The 24,094-nt window shown below is 46.7% G+C and overlaps 2 protein-coding genes across 2 annotated transcripts; both read right to left on the bottom strand.

The window, feature by feature from the left end:
* Positions 1-224: 224 nt before the first annotated feature.
* LOC120928505 (odorant receptor 131-2-like) lies at positions 225-1,214 on the bottom strand. Its single transcript, XM_040339599.1, has one exon. It carries the CDS (start codon positions 1,207-1,209, stop codon positions 295-297), a length of 915 nt encoding a protein of 304 aa, XP_040195533.1. The 5' UTR covers positions 1,210-1,214; the 3' UTR covers positions 225-294.
* A 21,177-nt stretch (positions 1,215-22,391) lies between these two features.
* LOC120928503 (odorant receptor 131-2-like) lies at positions 22,392-23,458 on the bottom strand. The gene has a single exon (XM_040339598.1). It carries the CDS (start codon positions 23,315-23,317, stop codon positions 22,394-22,396), a length of 924 nt encoding a protein of 307 aa, XP_040195532.1. The 5' UTR covers positions 23,318-23,458; the 3' UTR covers positions 22,392-22,393.
* Positions 23,459-24,094: the final 636 nt, after the last annotated feature.

The following is a 24,094-nucleotide window of genomic DNA, read 5'->3' as shown; positions in this document are numbered from 1 at the left end:
CACGTATGCGTCAAATCAGTACGACGCATGCGAGGGATGGCGGTCGGTCGGACGTGTCCGGTGAGTTTGTACAGACGACCGAACACGTCCGACGGACAGGTTTCCAGCGGACAGATTTTTTTAGCATGCTAAGCAATTTTTGTCCGCTGGAAACTGCCCGATCCGCCGGACAATTGTCTGGTCGGGCATACACACGACCGGATCTGTCCGCTGAAACTGGTCTGTCGGACCAGTTTCAGCGGATCGATCCGGTAGTGAGTACGGGGCCTTAGCATAGTAAATGTATGGCAGGAATTATTTTGAGCGCACCCTTTTCAAATACTTGCAGAAGACCTCATCCCGTAACCCATAAATTAAAGGACTGAGGAACCGCGGCAGGAACATGAACGCAAGAAAGAAAGTCATGCGCAAGAAGACAACACTGTCGGCTAAGATGGTGTCAATGAATGTGGAGATGAAAGACGTCATACACAGCAGTAGCTGGAAGGTGTGAAGCATGACCGTCTGTCCCGCTTTGGAGGCAAATGACGTACCCGAACTTATCTTCTTGGCCACAATGATGACCTTTATGTATGTAAACATATGGATTATTCCTACCACTGAGAGGCTGAAGGCAATGGTTATGGACTTTATGGAATTTTGTAGTGGAACTATCGCTACTGTCAAACGGCTACATTTGATTTTCAGGGCAAAAATGTCCTTGTTAATCAAAATCAGCACAGCTATAAGTTCAACAATTGGAGAGACAAACCCCAGCACCCACATGACTGCAATGGCAATGGAGGTATTCTGCACGCTGCAAATTTCTGTGTGCCTCAGTGGGAAGCAGACGGCCACATATCGTTCCAGTGACATAACAGCCAGATTATAAGGGGTGACAATAAAAGATGTCGAGGCTGCGGCCACTGTTGTGTAACAGACAGAGAATGGGAGGTACGCCTGGTAGAGTGAACAGACCGCCAGCAAAATACATAAGATCAGATACACTGTGTCCGTAATCAGCATGTGGGCAAAGAGATTATACCGGGAGTGGTCCCGCATGTGGTCTGTAGTGAAATAGATACTCAAAAATATTTTCATGAAGTACATGAAGAAGCAGAAGCCAAGAAGCATCACAGCCAACAGAGATGCCCTTATAGTTTCGATGGTCTTTTCATCATATGTAGATAAAGCGGTTTTGTTACCAGAAGCGACGGTGATGTTCATCATTGGTCTTTTTTCTGCAAATAAAAAGTAAAAGTAAAAGAATCTTAAAGTGTATCTCTAGCCAAAGTTTTTTTTTTTGGGGTGAAATGTGGAAGAGTTAGAACTTCTTTTTATTGCTGTTTGTGTCCCTGCTTTGGAAATTCACCCTCTCATTTTGTTTCTGGGGATATTTGTCACTGAGAAAGAAAGTGATGGGACCTCCATCAATTAACGATTACAACCAAATCAGAAGTATTGGGGACACCTCTTCCAGAGAACTGTCTAAGAAGGGACTTCCTCTAACTTTGTAGATATTTCTCACTATTTCTATCTTGTAGAAAGGGGTCAATTTGTCTTCCTTTAAGCCGCGTACACACGATCAGTCCATCCGATGAGAACAGTCTGATGGACCGTTTCCATCGGTTAACCAATGAAGCTGTGAAAAATATATGCAGCGCTAGTAAAAAACACTTATAAGGAATATATAAATGAAAACCATGCATCAATGTGATAGGATCACAGTGACCTGTGAATATGTGTCCATAAAAATGAAAAAAACACACAAAACAAAAGTCCATTAATAGGAAGTATTTCCTATTAATGGACTTTTGTTTTGTGTGTTTTTTTCATTTTTATGGACACATATTCACAGGTCACTGTGATCCTATCACATTGATGCATGGTTTTCATTTATATATTCCTTATAAGTGTTTTTTACTAGCGCTGCATATATTTTTCACTGTTTCTATTCAATTTTTGTCATATTGCTTGTGTAGCTGCTCACCATATATATATATTTTTTTAGATTAGCGCAGTTTTTCTCCCTTTTCACAACCAATGAAGCTGACTGATGGTCCGTCTCGCCTACACACCATAGGTTAAAAAACCGATCATGTCAGAACGCGGTGACGTAAAACACAACGACGTACTGAAAAAAAATATGTTCAATGCTTCCAAGCATGCGTCGACTTGATTCTGAGCATGCGTGGATTTTTAACCAATGGTTGTGCCTAACAATCAGTTTTGACCTATCAGTTAGGAATCCATTGGTTAAATTTAAAGCAAGTTGCCTTTTTTTTAACCGATGGTTAAACACCCTATGGGGCCCACACACGATCGGTTTTGACCGATGAAAACGGTCCATCAGAACGTTGTCCTCTGTTTAACCTATCATGTGTACGAGGCCTTAGTTTCTGACTTTTTCTGGTACCTCTCCCAGGAAGTGATGTCCGAAGTCTGTCCTTTCCTGCAGGACCCTATATAAATATGGAGGGTGAATATTAGTTGGGTGTGGTTGGAGTGTAGAGCAAGCAGCATCGTGGTGAAGTAAGAATGTGGACCATGTTCATGGCTTCCCCTCGGACACAGTCCACAGTGCTACTTCTCCGTGATGCCTCTGGAAAGGGTTTCTCCTGGAGTTTGTCTTATTCACTGAAGCATACCCATGACCATAGGAACAAGGGACTTGTATCATGCCACTGAAGATGGGTAAAGACTATTGCAATTGGTACCCCAATGTTTGCCCATTGAATATGATTCCGCATAATGGAAATGTTTAATGCAAGTGTTCAGTAAAAGAAATGGACTTTGCTTCTGGCTGGATTTATGTTATTCAAGTGAATGCATGAACACTAGAATGGCAAATGACAAGTGTAAAACTGGTCGGAGTTGGTGGTGGCTAGGGGAAAGAAGTCTACCCCCTTGTTGGTGAGAGAGGACCCCCGAAACATAACATATAGCAGGTAACCTAAGCCCTGGTATCTTAATACACAATGGGCCGGATTCAGATACATCGGCGTATCTGTCCGGCCCACGTAACGTTAGGCCGCTATAACTTTGGGCGCAAGTTCTTTATTCACAAAGAACTTGCGCCCTTAGTTAGAGCGGCGTAACGTATGTGTTGCGGCGTAAGGGCGCGTAATTTAAATGTGGAAGGGGGGGGCGTGTTTTATGTTAATGTGTGTTGACCTGACGTGATTGACGTTTTTTACGAACGGCGCATGCGCCGTCCGTGTACATATCCCAGTGTGCATTGCTCTAAATGACGTCGCAAGGACGTCATTGGTTTAGACGGGAACGGAAATTACGTCCATCCGTATTCGCGAACGAGTTACGCAAACGACGTAAAAATTCAAAACTCAGCGCGGGAACGACGGCCATACTTAACATTAGCTACGCCTCATATAGCAGGGGTAACTATACGCCGGAAAAAGCCGAACGCAAACGACATAAAAAAAAAGCGTCGGGCGGTCATTCGTTTCTGAATCGGCGTAACTCCTCATTTGTATAATCGTCGCGTAAACAAAGGGAAGCGCCACCTAGTGGACAGCGTCAGATTGCAGCCTAAGATCCGACGGTGTAAGTCACTTACACCTGGCGGATCTTAGGGAGATCTATGCGTAACCTGATTCTATGAATCAGGCGCATAGATACGACGGCCGGACTCAGAGATATGACGGCATATCAGGAGATACGCCGTCGTATCTTCTTTATGAATCCGGCCCAATAAGTTTTTCGGAGCCATAGCCTGAAACCAGGAATCAGAATAAAAGGGCTTGTGAATGTGTAACTCCCCACAACTAGAGTGATCAGTGCTGCATTAAACTTGATGGTGTTAAGTGGTTTCGGCCGGCCATCTGTACACATGGGGAACAGATGAGGTGGATCTGCATGGACTCAGGCAGATGCAAAGCTGGAAAGCCCTGTACTTTTGTAGGTTTCGTAGTGGTGCAAAAGCTACTAGGGACCTGCTTACATTCTTTGAACACATCTAAGGCCCCATACACACGATAGAATCCATCCGCTGAAAAATCCCAGCGAATGGGTTTCAGCGGATAGATCCTATGGTGTGTACACTCCAACGGATCTGTTTCCGTGGATATTTATCCCCTGGGATGGATTTCCAGCGGATAAATATTTGATGACATGCTATCAAATCTATCCGCTGGAATCCATCCCAACGGATGGATCCGCTGGTCTGTACAGCCTCACCGGATCCATCCGTCCGAAGGGATCCCCCGCATGCGTCGTAATGATTCGACGCATGCGTGGAATTCCTTATATGACAGCGTCGCGCACGTCGCCGCGTCATAATCGTGGCGACGGCGCGACACGTCATCGCCAGAGGATTTCGGCGCGGATTTCGATTCGATGGTGAGTACACTCCATCGCATGGAAATCCGCGCAAATCCTCGAGAGGATTTATCCGCGGATACGGTCCGCTGGACCGTATCCGCGGATAAATCCTCTCGTGTGTATGGGGCCTTACACCGCCACCTACAAGGGGGGGGGGGGGGTAGTACTCTCTCTCCAGTACTAGGCCCTGCCCTGCCAATTCAGCAGGAGGGTCCAGAGGCAAAGAGGGGTCTCCTAACTTAAGGTCACCCCACTCTGCAACTATTTAAAGAAAAACCTCCCCAGGCCCTGTTTGTTCAGCAGAAAGGCAACTTTTTTAACGACTTTTGGTGCAGGTGAAGCAACCTCTCGCACACCACAGTTCCAGGTAAATAAATTCCCAGCCTCTTGTTATCAATCTGCTGGGGCAGGTTGGGCTTTGATTTAATTGTTGGAAAAACACAGCACTGTAGATTACTCCACTTGCTCTCAAAAGTCCTTAAACAGTCCCCTTTCGGTCCCCAGACCATGGCGGAACAAATGGTACATACTACAGGAGATGGTCAGAAACTGCAGTCTTACTACAGGAGATGGTCAGAGACTGCAGACTTACTACAGGAGATGGTCAGAGACTGCAGACATACTACAGGAGACGGTCAGAGACTGCAGACTTACTATAGAAGATGGTCAGAGACTGAAGACATACTAAAGGAGATGGTCAGAGACTGCAGACATACTATAGGCAAACATTTTCTGAGTGATCACCTCTTATGCAGAAAGACCAGAGACAGTGCAATATTCTATAGCATTTAAGAGAAGCATGCTGAGCATGTGTCATTCTTCACCAGCACACCGTGTCTTCCATGACGCCACCTGTTGTGCACATTTGACAGGATTTGTTTTTACATGACTCCCAGGCCAAGTTCAGCACAACCCTGGGCCACAACAGGCTTCAGTATGGAGACCAAGCCAAAAGTTGGTTACACTTGACACCTCATTCCTCACCCCATCAGAGATGCCAACACTTGCCACCATCACTCACTCACATCTTCCAGCTGCTTGCTAACCCCTGGATCAGACTTCTCACCCTGATGGTTATATGTGTAGTCCACTCCAGTTTACATAACTGGAGGTTATCCTGTTCACCAATTCTATACGAGCTCAAGGCTCCCATCCCAGGGAGTTCCATAATTTGCACTCCCAGTCTTCAGGGTCTTTGGCTACACCATAGTTACATTTGTTACACTTCTTCTCATTAACACCTTCCCACCACCTGTACACATACATACGGCCTCACAGAAGTGGGTCTTCTTCAATACATGTGTTTGTGCTGAGAGCAAGCTGCATAGCGTGCTACCAACATAGAGATCGGGCTCTTGCCAAGAGCCCCGGGTCTTGTAGTAATGATCGGGAATCAAGAGACCTGATTCCCAATCAGCTGATCGCTGTGCTTGCCTCTGAGACCCCGTTCACACCTAAGTGTTTTGTAGTGCGAAGCTTGAAACTCCAAAATGCTCCAGTCACATCTCCAAGCCAAATGCCTAAGGCTCAAAAATGTTTTGGAGCTACTTTTGTAGTTCAATTTGGGCAGATTGGTGCATTTTGGGGCATTTTGAGTCCCAAAGAATTGCATTAGTGTGCGCTTTGCATTTTGTTGTGCGTTTCTGCACATTTGTTTAAGCGGATATATACACACAGCAACAAGTGATGTCACTTATGATACTATTCTCTATAAGCTAATACACAAACACCTGAAGCTCAACTATTGTAACAAAATGCACATAAATGCACAAAAAAAATCAAGCATACAAAATGTTTAGGTGTGAATGTTTGGCTATCACAGTGATCAATTACTCTACAGGCTACCTCTGTTTTTTTCTCCTCTGAATGGAGAGAAAGATACATTGTATTACCTACAGGATACATTATATAATACATTTTATTACCGTATTTGCCGGCGTATAAGACGACTGGGCGTATAAGACGACTGGGCGTATAAGACGACCCCCTAATTTTCCAGCTAAAATTTTGGTTTTGGGATATACTCATCATATAAGACGACCCCCTTCCTACCTGCCTCACCTCACCTCACTGTGCCATTACATGCCAGACTGTGCCACCATTACATGCCAGACTGTGCCACTATTACATGCCTCACTGTGCACAATTACATGCCTCACTATGCCCAATTACATGCATCACTGTGCCCAATTACATGCATCACTGTGCCCAATTACATGCATCACTGTGCCCAATTACATGCATCACTGTGCCCAATTACATGCCTCACTGTGCGCCACTACATGCCTCACTGTGCCCAATTACATGCATCACTGTGCCCCACTACATGCCTCACTGTGCGCCACAACATGCCTCACTGTGCCCAATTACATGCCTCAGTGTGTCACTGCTTACCTTATCCGTGACATGCAGACCGCGGGCGTCCATTTTTTAAAGGCCGCGCCTCCTCTTTTTGCTGTTCCGTGATAGGCGGAACACTCAGCTTCCCAGGAGACACTGTGTTCAGTGTTCCGCCTATCACGGATGCCCTCTCATCCTCGGTTTTGGACGAGAGGGCATCCGTGATAGGCGGAACACTAAACACGGTGGGGCAGATTCATCAAAGAGATACGACGGCCTGAGTCCAGCCGGTCGGATCTATGAGGCTGATTCATAGAATCAGATTCCTCATAGATCTCCCATAGATCCGACTGGTGTAAGTGACTTACACCAGTCGAATCTTAGGCTGCAATCTACCGCCGGCCGCTAGGTGTCGTGGCTTTTTTTTTTACGCATCGGATATGCAAATGAGGAGAACCGCCGATTCAAGTCCGTACGCCCGCCCGTCGCTTTTTTTTAACGTCGTTTGCGTTCGGCTTTTTCCGGCGGATAGCTACCCCTGCTATATGAGGGGTAGCTAATGTTAAGTATGGCCGTCGTTCCCGCGCCGAGATTCAAAATTTTACGTCGTTTGCGTAAGTCGATCGGGAATACAGATGGCCGCAATTGACGTAGCCGCCGCAAGCAATGACGTCCTAGCGAAGTCATTTGGAGCATGCGCACTGGGAAATTTCGCTGGCGGCGCATGCGCAGTTAAATCGGCTCAGGAACGCACCTGATTTAAATTGTACACTCCCCCTAGCCGCGGAATTTGCATTCCGCCGGGGGAGTTACGATCCGACGATGCAATTTTCGAGGTAAGTGCTTGATGAATACTGCACTAGCCTCGCTAAATTGCACGGCGGATCGTAAAACACGTAGATCGAGCGGATCTAAAGATCTGCTGATCTACATGAATCTGGCCCAGTGTCTCCTGGGAAGCTGAGTGTTCCCCCTATCACGGAACAGTAGAAAGAGGAGGGGCGGATTTTCAAAAAAGGACAGTCGCGATCTGCATGTCACGGAAAGGATAAGCATATTAGGTTACCGGTGTATAAGGCGACTCCCGACTTTGAAGATGAATTTCAGGGGTTAAAAAGTCGTCTTATACGCCGGAAAATACGGTACCTACTGGATACATTATATAATACATTTTATTACCTAATGGATACATTATATAATACATTGTATTATCTACTAGATATATCATATAATACATTGTATTGCCTACTGGATATGTTTGTATGAATCCGCGCAATGAGCAATTAAGTTTGGCAGAGATAAAAAAATTAAGTTTGGCAGAGATAAAAAATAAATATGATAAATTGTATTACCTACTAGGTACAATATATACTACATTTTATTACCTACTATATAAATTATATAATACATTACCTACCGGATACATTATATAATACATTGTATTGTCTACTCCTGGGGTCTCCAAACTTTCAAAGCAAAGGGACAGTTTACTGTCCTTCAGGCTTTAGGGGCGCCGAACCGTGCCCAGTGAGAAGAAAAAATGCCCCAGCATCAGTGCCCCATCATTGGTTTTAATGAGAGAAATAGTGACCCATTCTTGATATCAATGAGGAGAATAGTACTCCATTGATGGTGTCAATAGCAGTAGAGGGAATAGTTCCCCATCATTGCTGTCAGTTGGTGGAATATTGCCTCAAGGGCCAGATAAAGGCAAGGAAAGGGCCACATCCGGCCCCTGGGCCGCAATTTGGAGACCACTGGTCTACTAGATACATTATATACTGTAATATATTGTATTACCTACTGAATACATTATATAACCTACTGGATACATTATATAACCTACTGAATACATTATATAACCTACTGGATACATTATATAATACATTGTATTACTTACTAGGTACTATATTTACGGTAATACATTTTATTACCTACTATATACATTATATAACATATTGTATTACCTACTAGGTACATTATATAATACATTGTAATCCTCAGCAGGTACATTATATAATACATTGCATCCTACTAGATACATAATATAACACGCTGTATTATCTACTAGATACATAATATAATACATACCGTGTACATATTTATATAATACACTATGGGGTAGATTCAGATACAATGGAGTATTTTTGTGCGGGGCGTAACGTATCTCAGATACGTTACGCCGCCGTAAATTAGGGCGCAAGTTCCGTATTCAGAAAGAACTTGCGCCCTATGTTACGGCGGCGTAACGTATGTGGTCCGGCGTAAGCCCGCCTAATTCAAATGTGGATGATGTGGGCGTGTTTTATTCAAATGTAGTGTGACCCCACGTATTTCACGTTTTTTACGAACGGCGCATGCGCCGTTCGTGAAAGAATCCCGGTGTGCATGCTCGAAATGACGCCGCAAATCGTCATTGCTTTCGACGTGAACGTAAATTACGTCCAGCCCTATTCGCGAACGACTTACGCAAATGACGTAAAATTTTCAAAATTCGACGCGGGAATGACGTCCATACTTAACAGGATGCGCCTCATATAGCAGGGGTAACTATACGCCAGAAAAAGCCTAACGTAAACGACGTAAAAAAATGCGCCGGACAAACGTATGTTTCTGAATCGGCGTATCTACCTAATTTGCATATTTGACGCGTAAATATACGGAAGCGCCACCTAGCGCCCAGCCTAAAATTGCAAATAAGATACGACGGCGTAAGAGACTTACGCCGGTCGGATCTTAGTCAAATCTATGCGTAACTGATTCTATGAATCAGGCGCATAGATACGACGCCGCACACTCAGAGATACGACGGCGTATCTGGAGATACGCCGTCGTATCTCCTACATGAATCTACCCTTATATCTTTTTCTCCTTGTCAGATGACAAAAATGTAAAATAAATATAAGTATATAAAAAATAATAATAAAATAGCTAGACCAGAGTTTGGTCTAGGTCAGTGTCAGGGGGAAGGTTGGGGGTCAAGGTTTAGGGTAAGAGGTCAAGTCCAGAGTCAAAGGTCAGGGTCAGTGTATTTTAAATAGGGTTTTAAAAAGTATTTTCTAAATTAGTGTCAGTGTCAGTTAGGGTTTGTTCACACCAGCCACTGCATTGCAATGCAACAGCTGGTGCGCAGAGCCACCCGACCAAAATCAGCACAGTGTGATGCACTGATCTCAGCGCATCACATTGTTTCCTTTTTTTTATTTTTATTAATGCTAACTGGTGTTGGGCACTAATTTAGTTGCGTATCGAGAGCCCTAAAACTTCAGGATCATTAAGTACTACCTCTGTCCACATCGCATATTTTCCAAATATTTGTGACCTGAAAAAAATCTTTTTTTTTTTTTAAATGAATGAATGCAATTTTAATGAATGAATACACTTTAACTGGAGCTGCAATTGGAAAAAAAGGATCGACAGAGAAAGAACTTCAGTAAAACAATGCAAAGAATTTCCAAATAAACTTGAGCCATTTATGAAGGTTGAACAAAGATACCTTTACATCAGTGTCCCTATGAGAGCCCCCTTACATCAGTGTCCCCATTTACATTACTGTCCCCATCAGAGTCCCACTTACACCATTGTCCCCAACACAGTCCCCTTTACATCAGAGTTTATTTTAGAGCCCTCTTCCATTAGGATACCCATTAGAGTTCCCCTTTACATCAGGGTCCCCATCAAAGTTCCCCCTTACATCAGGATCCTCATCAGAGCCCCCCATAAAATCAGATTTCCTGTCAAAGCCCCACTTTCATCAGGGTAATGATCAGTCCCCCCCCCCCCTACTTACATCAGAGTCTCCATCAGATTTCCCCTCAGGATCCCCATCAGAGTCCACTTATTCAAGGGTCCCAATCAGTGCTCCCCTCTCACAAGACCCCCTACAGGATCTCCATCAGAGTCCCACCTTACTTCAGTGTCCCCATCAGGGTCCCCCTTACTTCTGTGTCCCCATCTGCGTTCTCCTTACACCAGTGTCCCCATCATAGTGCCCCTTACATTGGTGTCCCCATCTAAGTTCTCATTACATCAGTGCCCCCATCAGAGTGCCCCTTACGTCTGTGTTCCCATCTGCGTTCTCCTTACACCAGTGTCCCCATCAGAGTCCCTCTTACATCTGTGTCCCCATCTGAGTTCTCCTTACACCAGTGTCCCCATCAGAGTGCCCATTACATTGGTGTCCCCATCTGTGTTCTCCTTACATCCGTGTCCCCATCAGAGTGCCCCTTACTTCAGTGTCCCCATAGAGTCCCCCTTACGGTCACCATCAGGGTCCCCCTCAAAGTCTACCCTACATCAATGTCCCCATAGAGCCCCCTTTATATCAGTGTCCCAAACAGAGTCCCCCCTTACTACTGTGGGGGATAAACTGAGACAGTGCATCAACTGTGTGCCAAATACAATCTTATAGTGAGCCACATATAGCCTGTGGGGCATAATTTGAAAACTACTGACTGGATCAACAAATAATAAAAAAAGTTACAAGGGGGTGCAGAAACTGCTATGTTCATGCTATTGGCAGACTAAAAGCATATATGTCATTATTTGCCTATTACCCCACTATAAATTCTATAAAGAAGGCCTTGGAAGACCCTGTATCCCTAACCTAGCTGGCCAGATCTGATCATACTTACAGAGTTCCTGGACTGGCCCAGATGGTGGAAGACTGGGCGGCAAATACCTGAAGTCTAATGGCCAGGAGGAACTGAGCTCCGGTATTTATCATTTTCTGGTTATGGATGATCCCCAGTTTAATATCCCTATGTAACAAGTGACATGTGTGTCTCCAAGGACACCGGAGAGTTAATTGGCCCCTAAGTGCCCAAAAAATGGCCAGAGAGTAGGAAACATATGGATGACAGGTATTGTGTAATCCCAGTTGTGCTGTGAAACAAAAAAAAAACAATCCCCTCTAGGAAGATATACATTGCAAGCATTTTAGCAATTTTTTATGCAGCTACATACTTTTTTTTCTCACCATTTCTATATCAATAAATCAGTGTGAAACTTTGGAATTTCCTGTAATAAAGACCGGTTACTGCTGCTCTCTCTCCTCATGCAGGATGACAGGTCTTGTCTCCGCCCCCCTCCTGCAGCTTTCTGTAGTCGCTTGGACTGCTGGTGCTCACAAAGTGGGTTTATATCTTCTGGGCCAGATCCACATAGCGAGTACGCCGGCGTATCTACTGATACGCCGGCTTACTTTCAAATTATCCGCGTCGTATCTTTAGTTTGAATCCTCAAACCAAGATACGACGGCTTCTGGGTTCGATCCGACAGGCGTGCGGCTCTGTACGCCTTCGGATCGTAGGTGCAATACTTCGGCGCCCGCTGGGTGGAGTTTGCGTCGTTTTCCGCGTCGAGTATGCAAATTAGCTTTTTCCGGCGATCCACGAACGTACGCGCGGCCGTCGCATTCTCTTACGTCGTCTCTAGTCGGCTTTTTCCGGCTTATAGTTAAAGCTGCTATTTTGCGGCGTATAGATAGACTTGCCATGTTAAAGTATGGCCGTCGTTCCCGCGGCGAAATTTGAATTTTTTTTTCTCGTAAGTTGTCCGTGAATAGGGATGGACGTAAGTCACGTCTAAGTTCAAAAAATGACGTTGTTGCGACGTCATGTCACGCAAAGCACCACGGGAAATTTCGAAACTGAGCAAGCGCAGTTTAATCGGCACGGGGACGCGCTTCATTTAAATGAATCACGCCCCCTACCCGCCGATTTGAATTCCGCCGCCAGAAATACACTACGCTGCCGTAACTTACGGCGCAAAATCTTCCTGGATTTGACTTAAAGCCAGGTAAGATACGGCGGCGTAGCATATCTCTGATACGCTGTGCCTATCCAATTCTATGTGGATCTGGCCCTCTGTGTCTATTAATATTTATGTGAATGTTTTTGTGTCTATTAATATTTATGTGAATGTTTTTGTGTCCAATGTTTTTATTTACCCCCTTCCTGACCAGAGCACTTTTTGCGATTCAGCACTGCGTTGCTTTAACTGAGTGAGTGAGTGAAAAACTTGTAAAGCGCAACACATGCAAACTGAATCGCCTCTGGGCGCTGTTTCCATTCCATGTGTAAGGAAAAAGTCCCCTTGACCTCAGAAGAGATGGGTTTTAATCTTTCTCCTGAAGGCCAAGTGGTCTGACTCTAATCGGATGGTAGTTGGTAGAGCATTTCACAGCCGAGGTCCCTGGACTGCAAATCTTCGATCTCCTTTGGACTCTGAGACTTTTGACTTTGGTGCTAGGGGTGATATTTTTTCCCAGAATGGGCGGGGGGTCCAGGTTGACGCGGGGGGACTTTTCCGGTTTGCGTGAAACAGGAGAAGTTCTGTTTTCGAACCATTGAGCTTAAGATAACTAAGATCCACATACTTTCAAATTACCCGCGTTGTATCTTTAGTTCAGGGCATTTGCGATGATGTTGGAAAAGTGAATTTTTTTGGCCATAAAGTTTTCTTTGTGATATTTCTTTGTTATTATCTTGTAGATGGTGTGGTTTTCCTCTGAAGAGCTCCTTTTCCAAGCAGCTTCTGCTCTTCTACGCTCTTGCTTTAGCAACGTCAGCTGGTCATTAAACCAGCTGGAGTTGTTTTCCCGGATGCGATTTTTGCGTTTTGGTGCCACCAAGTCAGCTGACTGTAGCAGCGCCTTGTTGATGGCGTCAAGTGTTTCTGTGTCTGTTTGTTTTTGTTGGATTGTTTTTATTTTGTTCCCTAGTTTTGAAGAGTTCCGAGTGGAGCTTCTTCTGAGATCTAGTCCAGTGAGTTGTCACCGGTTTTGTAGTTTTTTTTGGCCTGGCGTTATTGGTGATTTTCAATTTAATGGCATGGTGATCGGTCCATGGTAGTGGCTCATTTCCAAATCTTGTTTGAAAATTAGATCAAGTGTATGACCTAAGGCATGAGTGGGGCCTAGTATTAGTTGCTGCAGACCTAATCCTTCCAGATGGTCGATGCAAGCGTCGGCTACGGGGTCCAACGAGGAGTTGGCCCAGAGGTTGAAATCCCCAAGCACCAAAAGGTGTTTGATGCTTAGGGTGTATGAGGAGATGAATTCTGTCAGCGACGTGAGCAGATGCGTTTTTGGGCCGGGCGGTCTATAGCAGAGTAGAATATGGATCATGTCTTGGGGATTTGTTTGCAGCTGTAGAGTGAGGGTTTCCATGAATGGAAGCAAGTTTTGAAGGACTGGTTTGGTGATCGAGAGGTGAGTCTTGTGGATCACCGCCAGGCCTCCCCCTCTTTGCCCCACTCTGTTTTACATTTCCATTCGGTAGTTTGTTGGCACCAGTTCTCCCAGAATGGTGTTGCAGTCGGCTTTGAGACAGCTTTCTGTGATAAAGAGGAAGTCTAAGGCCTCGTACACACGGCCGAGGAACTCGACGTGCCAAACACATCGAGTTCCTCGGCCAGTTCAGCCCTGAAGCCGCCGAGGACCTCGGCGGGCCGAGAGCTCCCATAGAACAACGAGGAAATAGAGAACATGTTCTCTATTTCCTCGCCGAGGTCCTCGTCGGCTTCCTCGGCCGAAAGTGTACACACGACCAGTTTCCTCGGCAGAATTCAGCCAGAAACTCGGTCGGAAGCTGAATTCTGCCGAGGAAACTGGTCGTGTGTACGGGGCTTCAGTCGTGTTGAAGGATGAAATCATAGATTTCTTGTCGGTGTTTTACTGCCGATCTTGTGTTGACCAACGGGCATGATATGCGCTTCGGCTGGGGTGCGTGCGTATTGTTTTTGACTGTCGATCGTCGATTGATTCTGAGCAGTCGCTCACTGCTCAGAACTTTTTTTTTTGCCCATTGGTAATATTGAGGCAAATGGTTTTAAGTCCCAGATAGTTTCAGCCGAATATCTGAGATTAGGCATAGTTGCAGAAAATGCGGGGGACAGTGGTATTAATCGGGGAGATATTTGATGGTAATGAGGAAGGAAGATTACCAGGTGGGCCTCCACTCGCCAAGTTCTTCCCTCCCCGTTTGATCCAGAGGAAGGCGAAAAAACCCTGGCCGTGCTGTGTCCAATCTGTGGCGCACGGGGAGAAAAAATTCCTTCCTGATCCCGCAACAGCGATCGGCAAGCCCTGGATCAAACTGCACGATTGAAGTTGCTTGATTTATGGCTACTAGAGCCAAAGGGGGGGGGGGGGTGAGGGGTGGTATGCAGACCCCTGAGTTCCCAGGTAGGGCGCCAAGTGGGGGTGAGTGGTGGGGTGAACTGTAATTGCTGAAGCCAGGGTCTGAGCCTAAGCTTGGGGCTGAGGTTTGGGGTGCTGCAGGAAGACCAGTGGAGCTTCAACTGGGGCTGCAAGGGATGATGGTGGGTTTAGAGAGGTTTGCAGGGGGGGGGGTGGTTTGACTGGTATGGGTGCGGTCCGTACTAGGCCGTGGACTTTCCTAGTTGCCGCCGTGACTTTTGAGGGGAAATTATGGGGGATGGCAGACGCGGTGGAGGGGATATGATGGGGATGTTATAGGGGCTGATGTAGGGTGTGGGGGAGTACTGAATCGGCCGTTCCTCAGGCCGTATCTCTGCCGGGCCACAGCCGCGGCTTATCCTTAAAAGGACAGCCGCACTTGGTCCCAGGGGAGGCAGGGGGAGAGCCAGGAGCCCAGAGCCCAGAACGAGAGTCATGTGCCATCCGCAGTCTCTGACCTCTCCTGTACCACCCGCAGCCTCTGACCTCTCCTGTACCATCTGCAGCCTCTGACCTCCCCTGTACCATCCGCAGCCTCTGACCTCCTGACTCCCCCTCCGCAGCCTCTGACCTCCCCTGTACCATCCGCAGCCTCTGACCTCCCCTGTATCATCCGCAGCCTCTGACTTCCCCTGTACCACCTGCAGCCTCTGACCTTTCCTGTAACATCCGCAGCCTTTGACCTCCCCTGTACCATCCGCAGCCTGTGACCTCCTGTCCCCCCCTCCGCAGCCTCTGACCTCCTGTCCCCCCCTCCGCAGCCCCGGACCCCGTGTCCCCCCCTCCACAGCCTCTGACCTCCCCTGTACCATCCACAGCCTCTGACCATCTCTTGTCTTATATCAGGTCTGGAGAGCAGTTGAGAGTGGGAGTGCCGCCAGGATGAGGGTAAAGAGAGAAGTGTACCTGAGAGGAGGTCATTGACGGCACCGCCAGGTCAGTCTGGGGGGGGGGGGGGTCAATACAATATTGTAAGGGGGCACTGATCTAAAGGTTTCCCCCTTATATCAGTATCCCTTATATCAGTAAACCCCCTTACCTTAGTGTTCACTTTCTGCGGAAGGTGGTCTCTGGTCACCAGAGTCCTCCCCGCATTCCCAGAGTTCCCCTTTACATCATACAGTGCAAGGGGGCACTCTGATGTAAGGGGGAATGCAGTGGACTCTGATATAAGTGGGGTCTCTGGGCACCAGAGTTCAACCCCTTTCACACTAAGGCGTTTTGCAGGTGCTATAACGCTAAAGATATCACCTGAAAAGCGCTCTGAAACACTCCTCCACCGCTCCTGCACATTGAAATGAATGGGCACCGCAGCTATACCGCCGGCAAAGCGCATGATGTTATGATGTTGGGTTGGTATAATAATGTTATGGGGCTGGTATGAAATTATTTCCAGGGCTGGTTTTTATTCCCAGTCCGGCCCTGACTGTCATATATCGATTGATTAAAAAATTGGTATTGCTGACATGATTAAAGTGGTTATAAACCTTTATGCTACAGGTAAGCCTATATTAAGGCTTACCTGTAGCTACCCAGGATATCTCCTAAACCTGCACGGTTTAGGAGATATCCCCCTGTGTCTGCATGTGCCGAAGTGATCGGCACATGCGCACTGAAGCAACGGCATGTTGTGCAGTTGCTTCAGTTAGACATGCCGTTACTTGCGGCTCCCACACGCAAGTTCGGGAGTGATGTCATCGCGGCTCCGGCCAATCATAGCTCCGGCCAATCGCAGAGCCGTGATACCTGGAAGCAAGCCCCGGGCGACATATCGGCGGCTGGAGGGGGAGACGAGGACCGCTGTGGGGGCTTTGATCTGAGTAATACATAATGAGCTTTTATTCAGGGTTTACAATCACTTTAATTGTGTAGACTTCCTGATACCCTGTTATATAACTCCTGACCTGACACCCTTCCCTCTAACTCTAGAAGCGTGATACCCCGCCATTCGAGGGCAGTGACCCCTCCCCCTTTTGAGCACTGACACTGGGACCCAGAAGCTCTTAGAAAGTATGAGATACTCCTGTTTCAGCTTTCCCAATGTCTCTTATGTGTAGATCACCGTTCCGACCAATGCGTCGACTTGATTCTGAGAATGCGTGGATTTTTCTCCGATGGAGTTCCACACAGACTATCAGAATTTACTATCGTTTTTTTATCCATAGGAAAAAATTTAAACATGTTCTATTTTTTTTTACACCGATGGGAAAAAAAAACTTTGGGGCCCACACAGTGGCGTCACTAGGGTTGGTGTCACCTGGTGCGGTAAAATATGGTGTCACCCCCCCCCCCCCCCCCAAATAACATTTTTCAAATATTTTTTACCCTATTGTTTGCTCTCTGTTCTCCTTCTTCCCCTTTTCTCTCTCCCTATCCATCTTTCTTGTTCGTTCTATCCCTTCTTCTTTCTCTCCATTTTTCTTTGTCCCCTCCCCCCACCTCTCTTTCTCCAGAACCGGAATTCACATCTCAGGAGCCTATAGGCCAGGGGCGTACCTAGAGCATTTGGCACCCGGGGCGGATCCAATATCTGGCACCCCCCACGTTAAAATCTAAAAACACCCCACTGTGCCCCCTGCATACCTCTGCATCCTTCAATATCTTTTTGTTACTACTGTGTACCCCTCTCCACAACTGCACCTCTGGACCCCTTTACATTACACAGCACCCTGCATCACTGGACCCCTTTACATTACACAGCCCCCTGCATCACTGGACCCCTTTAAAATTACACAGCACCCTGCATCACTGGACCCCTTTACATCTCACAGCCCCCTTCACCTCTGGACTCTTTTACATTACACAGCACCCTGCACCTCTGGGCCCCTTTACATTACACAGCACCCTGCACCTCTGGACCTCTTTACATTACACAGCCCCCTGCATCACTGGACCCCTTTAAATTTACACAGTACCCTGCATCACTGCACCCCTTTACATTACACAGCACCCTGCATCACTGGACCCCTTTACATTTCATAGCCCTCTGCACCTCTGGACCCTTTTACATTACACAGCCCCCTGCACCACTGGACCCCTTTACATCACATAGACCCCTGCACCTCTAGACCCCTTTACATTACACAGCACCCTGCATCACTGGACCCCTTTACATTACACAGCACCCTGCACCTCTTTACATTACACAGTACCCTGCATCACTGGACCCCTTTACATTACACAGCACCCTGCATCACTGGACCCCTTTACATCTCAAAGCCCCCTTCACCTCTGGACCCTTTTACATTACACAGCACCCTGCACCTCTGGACCTCTTTACATTACACAGCACCCTGCATCACTGGACCCCTTTAAAATTACACAGCACCCTGTATCACTGGACCCCTTTACATCTCAAAGCCCCCTTCACCTCTGGACCCTTTTACATTACACAGCACCCTGCACCTCTGGGCCCCTTTACATTACACAGCACCCTGCACCTCTTTACATTACACAGCCCCTGCACCACTGGACCCCTTTACATCACATAGCCCCCAGCACCTCTGGACCCCTTTACATTACACAGCACCCTGCACCTCTGGACCCCTTTACATTACACAGCACCCTGCATCACTGGACCCCTTTACATTACACAGCACCCTGCATCACTGGACCCCTTTACATCTCATAGCACCCTGCATCTCTGGACCATTTTACATTACACAGCACCCTGCATCACTGCACCCCTTTTACATTACACAGCCGCCTGCACCTCTGCACCCCTTTACATCACATAGCCCCCTGCACCTCTGGACCCTTTTACACTACACAGCCCTCGGCACCCCTTTACATTACACAGCACCCTGCACCTCTGGACCCTTTTACATTACATAGCACCCTGCACCTCTGGACCCCTTTACATTACACAGCACCCTGCATCACTGGACCCCTTTACATTACACAGCACCCTGCATCACTGGCCCCCTTTACATTACACAGCACCCTGCACCTCTGGACCATTTTACATTACACAGCACCCTGCATCACTGCACCCCTTTTACATTACACAGCCACCTGCACCTCTGGACCCCTGCATGTTACACAGACCCCCTTCAGTGCAGACACCCCCCCTTAGTGCAACCCCCCCCTCAGTTCAAATCCCCCCCTCAGTGCAAACCCCCTCGGTACAACCCCCCAGTGCAAACACCCCCAGTGCAAAGCCCCCCCCACTAGTACAACCCCCCAGTGCAAACACCCCCAGTGCAACCCCCCCTTAGTACAACCCCCCAGTGCAAACCCCCTCAGTGCAAACACCCCCTTAGTACAACCCCCCCTCAGTGCAAACACCCCCCCCTTCAGTGAAATCCCCCCAGGTGCAAACACTCCCCCTTCCCATTCAGTACCTCAGATCATCGCCGGCAGCGCCACGGCACATGGACAGAAGGTGCCCTCGGCCCCTCCCCCTCTGTACACACAAACAGAGAGGAGGGGGCTGTGCCTGTGTGCCGACTGCCGAGCACCGCTAACAGCCCGTGGCTGTGAGAGGAGGGGATGGATGGTGCTGCGGTGTCACCCCGCAACCCCCCCTCCTCTTGTACCGCGGCGCTCATCGCTGCCGTTGCGGGGGGGGCCCCCACCCACATGTCAGCTAAAAAAAAATATATATATATATATATATATATTTATTTATTTTAAATCGGGATGGTGTCACCCCTCTAGTGGGTGTCACCCGGTGCCGACCGCACCCCCCGCACCCCCCTAGCAACGCCTCTGGGCCCACACAAGTTCGGTTTGTCCGATGAAAACAGTCAATATGTATTTTTTCATCGGACAAACCGATCGTGTGTACACGGCTTAAGGGTTAGTAAGTAACTCTGATTCTATAGCCATAGCACAGCCCACATGGCTGCTATGGGACCCAAGGGTGAAAAGGGGACCCCGCTAGTGAGGTTGCATGATGCACAGGATCATGTATAATCAATGTCAAAATTTCTAAAACATTTCCAGAAACCCCTTTTTTGTTGTGCGTCCATCAAGTCATTGTAGGCAGAGAATGTACTATAATTAGGAGCTAATTAAGGAATAAGGGGACACTGAGAAAAAAAAATCTGACAGTGGTTCTATCTCCTCACCACTCTATCCAAATCGTTACAAAAAAGTTTAGTCTGTAGGTATTCTTTAACGTAATATGGCTCAACTCATAACTCAAGTCAATGCATGCATAGATGTGAACGGGCCTAAAGGATGGTATTAACATTTTAAATTCAGGAGTTCCCAGGAAGCAACTGAAAGCCATTTTGAAACTTTTTTTTGTTAGGATAAGTATTTTATTTAGTGTATCTAAAGCTAAGAACAGAAATGTAATTTATTGCATATTACCAATCTTAGATGTGGTGGCTGCATTTGATTCCTTTTATATTGATTTTTCTCCTTTATTATCACCTGGCAATTCAGCCAGTAACACACTTCTAGTCCTAGGATATCTTAACTCCGAATGGAGGGGCAAAGGTGACACCCTTGGACAATGCCATTGCCAGTCTGGGGAGAGGGTAGTGTTGGATGGACTAGCAGATTCAGATGGACTTGACCAACACAACCAAAAAAACAAGCTGAATTCTGGCTAACACTTTTTTTAAAGTGGATCTTCACCCTGTAAAACATCTTCCTTCTGCTCCACCCCTCCCCCGGTCATCAACATGTATTGCTTGCTTTTATTTTTTCTCCTTTATTTCCATTTTTATTGAATTTGTTTGGCCCTGCTCCCCTAGGGCACATCATTCGCCTAGGCCAGTGGTTCTCAACCTTACTAGTGCCGTGACCCCTTTATATATATTTCCCAATTTGTGGGGACCCCTAACAGTAAAATTATTTTCGTAGCGTGGCGTTCCCTGAGTACCCTCCACTCGTACAGTATTAAAACCTCATATGGTACATTTTAGGATGTACCACTCTTTCTCTTTGTTCTCTTTTCTTTCCCTTGTATCTCTCTCAATTCTAATTTCTTATTTTTGTCACCCATCCCTCTCTTTTTTTCCCTTTTTCTTTCTTCCTCACCTTTTTTTCCCCTCCCTTCCATGTATTCTCTATTTGTATTCCTTCTTTTACTCCTTAGTGGGGGGGAATGGGATGAGTGGCAATGCTGGGGGGAGTTCTGTTCAGCCAACTTAGATGCTCTTGATCAATGTCATCTGCTGATCTGAGAACTGTAGTGGGGATTTTTAATGGCAACTCTAATCACAGGTAGTATTACTTACTGTGTCTCTGACTTTGTGGTATCTCATAGAAGTGACACCTATGCTGAAATCAGGTCTCCTCCAGCCCCTCCCACCTCACATTCCTCACCAGTCAACTTACCTCTAGTCTCTGCCGCCCAGCCATGCCGCGAACTGAATGTGTGGCTGTGAAGGGGCTAAGTGGGTGGCCATGGGCTCCAGGAACAGCCCAGCTGGACAGCCGCAAAACAGTTGGGAACAGCCCAGGATTCGGTGACCCCTGGCAAATCATCATTTGACCCCCGAGGGGGTCCCGACCCCCAGGTTGAGAACGACTGGCCTAGGCAAATGCCATGCACCGTGCTCCCTTTGTCTCCCAGGATACTTATGCACATAACATATCCCAGGAGGGATAGTTTTTCATTCAGGAAAGGAAGAGGGGGAAGGCCTATGGGCACATCATTGGGAGATATTGAGGAACAGCTAAGAGCCTATCGATGACGTGACTTTCAAACATGGTAGCACCTGATCGAGCATTGCTTGAAGAACTAAGGTTTTCAGCTGGACAGGGCTGGATCCATTGGGTGGGTGAGTATCGAAAATGTGCTGAACTCACCTCTAAGTAAGAGGGGTCTTAGGCCCTGTACACACGACCGGTTCATCCGATAAGAATGGTCCGACGGACCGGTTTCCTCGGTCCACCGCTGAAGTGGCCTGATGGTCTGATGTGTGTATACAGTTCAAAAACTGATCGGGTCAGAACGCGGTGACTTAAAAAAACGAAGTTCAATGCTTCCAAGCATGCGTCGACTTGATTCTGAGCATGCGCAGGTTTTGAACCGATGCTTTTGTGTATTAACCATCGGTTTGGCCCGATCGGTCAGCGGTCCATCGGTTCGATTTTAAAGCATGTTTTAAAATTTTGGACCGAAGGACAACAGACCGATGGGCTATACACACGGTCGGTTTGGACCGATGAAACTGAACCTTGGTCCATTCTCATCGGTTTTGTCCGACCGTGTGTACAAGGCCTTAAAAAAAATGTGGGGGAGGAGAGTAAAGATCTGCTTTAAGCAGTTACAGTTGCAGTCTTTTCCATTTTGGGTAAAAGTGTTGCATAAATGATCAAAAGCTGACCATTGTAAGCATCCCTGTCAGTGGTACTGTAAATGGTTTGTCTCAACACTAACGGACACTTTTGCTGGACAGACAGCTTGGTCTGTTAAATGAAGTTAAAAACCAACACTTACTGGCTCGATCATAAGATTAAAATAAAGAGGAAAAAAGCCCCCCCCCCCCCAAAAAAAAAATATATGCAGACACCACATTAGTAAAGATCGATATACGTTTTTGCTTTTAGGTTTAATACCGTTTTAATTTACAAAATGGCAGGAGTCCCCAACTTTTTCAAATACTTGCGGAAGACCACATCACGTAACCCATAGATCAAAGGACTGAGGAACCTTGGCAAAAACATGAACGCCAAAAAGAAAGTCATGCGCAAGAAGACAATGTTGTCGGCGAAGATGGTGTCAATGAATGAGGAGATGAGAGACGTCATACACAGCAGTAGCTGGAAGGTGTGGAGTATGACCGTCCGTCCCGCTTTGGAGGCAAACGACGTACCCGAACTTATCTTCTTGGCCGCGATGATGACCTTCATGTAAGTAAACATATGTATCATTCCTACCACTGAGAGGCTGAAGACAATGCTGAGGGACTTTATGGAACTTTGTAATGGAATTATCGTTACTGCCATATAACTACATTTGACCTTCAGGGCCAAAACGTCCTTGTTAATCAAAAACAGCACAGCTATAAGTTCTACGATTGGAGTGACCAACCCCAGCACCCAAATAACTGCAATGGCAATGCAGGTATTCTGCACGCTGCAAATTACTGTGTGCCTCAATGGGAAGCAGACAGCCACATAACGTTCCAGTGACATAATGGCCAGATTATATGGAGTGACGATAAAAGATGTCGAAGCTGCAGCCACCGCCGTGTAACAGACAGAGAATGGGAGATACACCAGGTAGAGTGAACAAACCGCTAGCAAAAGACATATGAACAGATACACTGTGTCCGTGATGAGCATGTGGGCAAACAGAATATAGCGGGAGTTGTCCCGGATGTGGTCGGTGGTGAAATAAACACTCAACAAAATTTTCATTAGGTACAGGAAGAAGCAGAAGCCAAGAAGCATCACAACCAACAGAGACGTCCTTACAGTTTCGATGGTCTTTTCATCATATGCAGACAGAGTGGTCCTGTTACCCGAAGGTTGCGTGATGTTCACCATTGGTCTTTTGTCTGAAATTAAAAGTAAAAGAATCTTAAAATGTATCTCTAGCCAAAACTTTTTTTTTTTTTGGTGTTGGATGGAATGTGGAAGAGTTAAAAGTTCTTTCAGGTTTTTATCTACTGTCTTTGTCCCCGCTTGGGAAATTCACCCTCTCAACTTTTTTATTTTCTGATGACCAGAAAGTGATGGTGTGACAGAACCCAGGCCCTGAAGGCTTGTCTCCTACCCACAGACTATGGCCCAGCGGAGAACAGGAGATTTGGAGGGCTATTTGTTATCTCCCACCACCTGGAGAAGATGCCACCTCCAGACTTTTGTGTCTGCGGTCCCCGGTTCATTGGACCTGGGTGAAGGCGGTATCTGTGGCTGTGCTCGTGGAGTCGTTTCTGGCTACCTAAACCTATTGGCCTGGGCTAAATATATACTTTTATTCCACAAACAATGTACTTTTAGCTGGTAAAGGCATATACAAGATGGTGGTATTCCCAAAGCGTGGGGCTACGAGACTTGGGGACAAAATGGCATTGAGATTATGTAATGTAATGCTACATCCCTTCTCTTCCACCCCCCTTTTGTTGCTGTGTTTAATTGTGTTGGGTCATGGCACATAGAAAAAGCTCTGGAGACACATCTCAGCAGGGGATGTGTAAGGAGGGTCTGCCTGCTTATCATAATCCCTTTATGTATGTCAACTGTAGTTGTTTGAATATACAAGTGTTGAGGTTCCATTGGTTCCTCCTTGTCCAATACCACCTCTATGACAAAGCTAAGGGG

The sequence above is a fragment of the Rana temporaria genome, chromosome 2, assembly GCF_905171775.1.
Source record: "Rana temporaria chromosome 2, aRanTem1.1, whole genome shotgun sequence".
NCBI classification, from domain to species: Eukaryota; Metazoa; Chordata; class Amphibia; order Anura; family Ranidae; genus Rana; species Rana temporaria.
The sequence above is the reverse complement of the archived record's forward strand: the minus strand, read 5'-3'. Positions and strand labels throughout refer to the sequence as shown.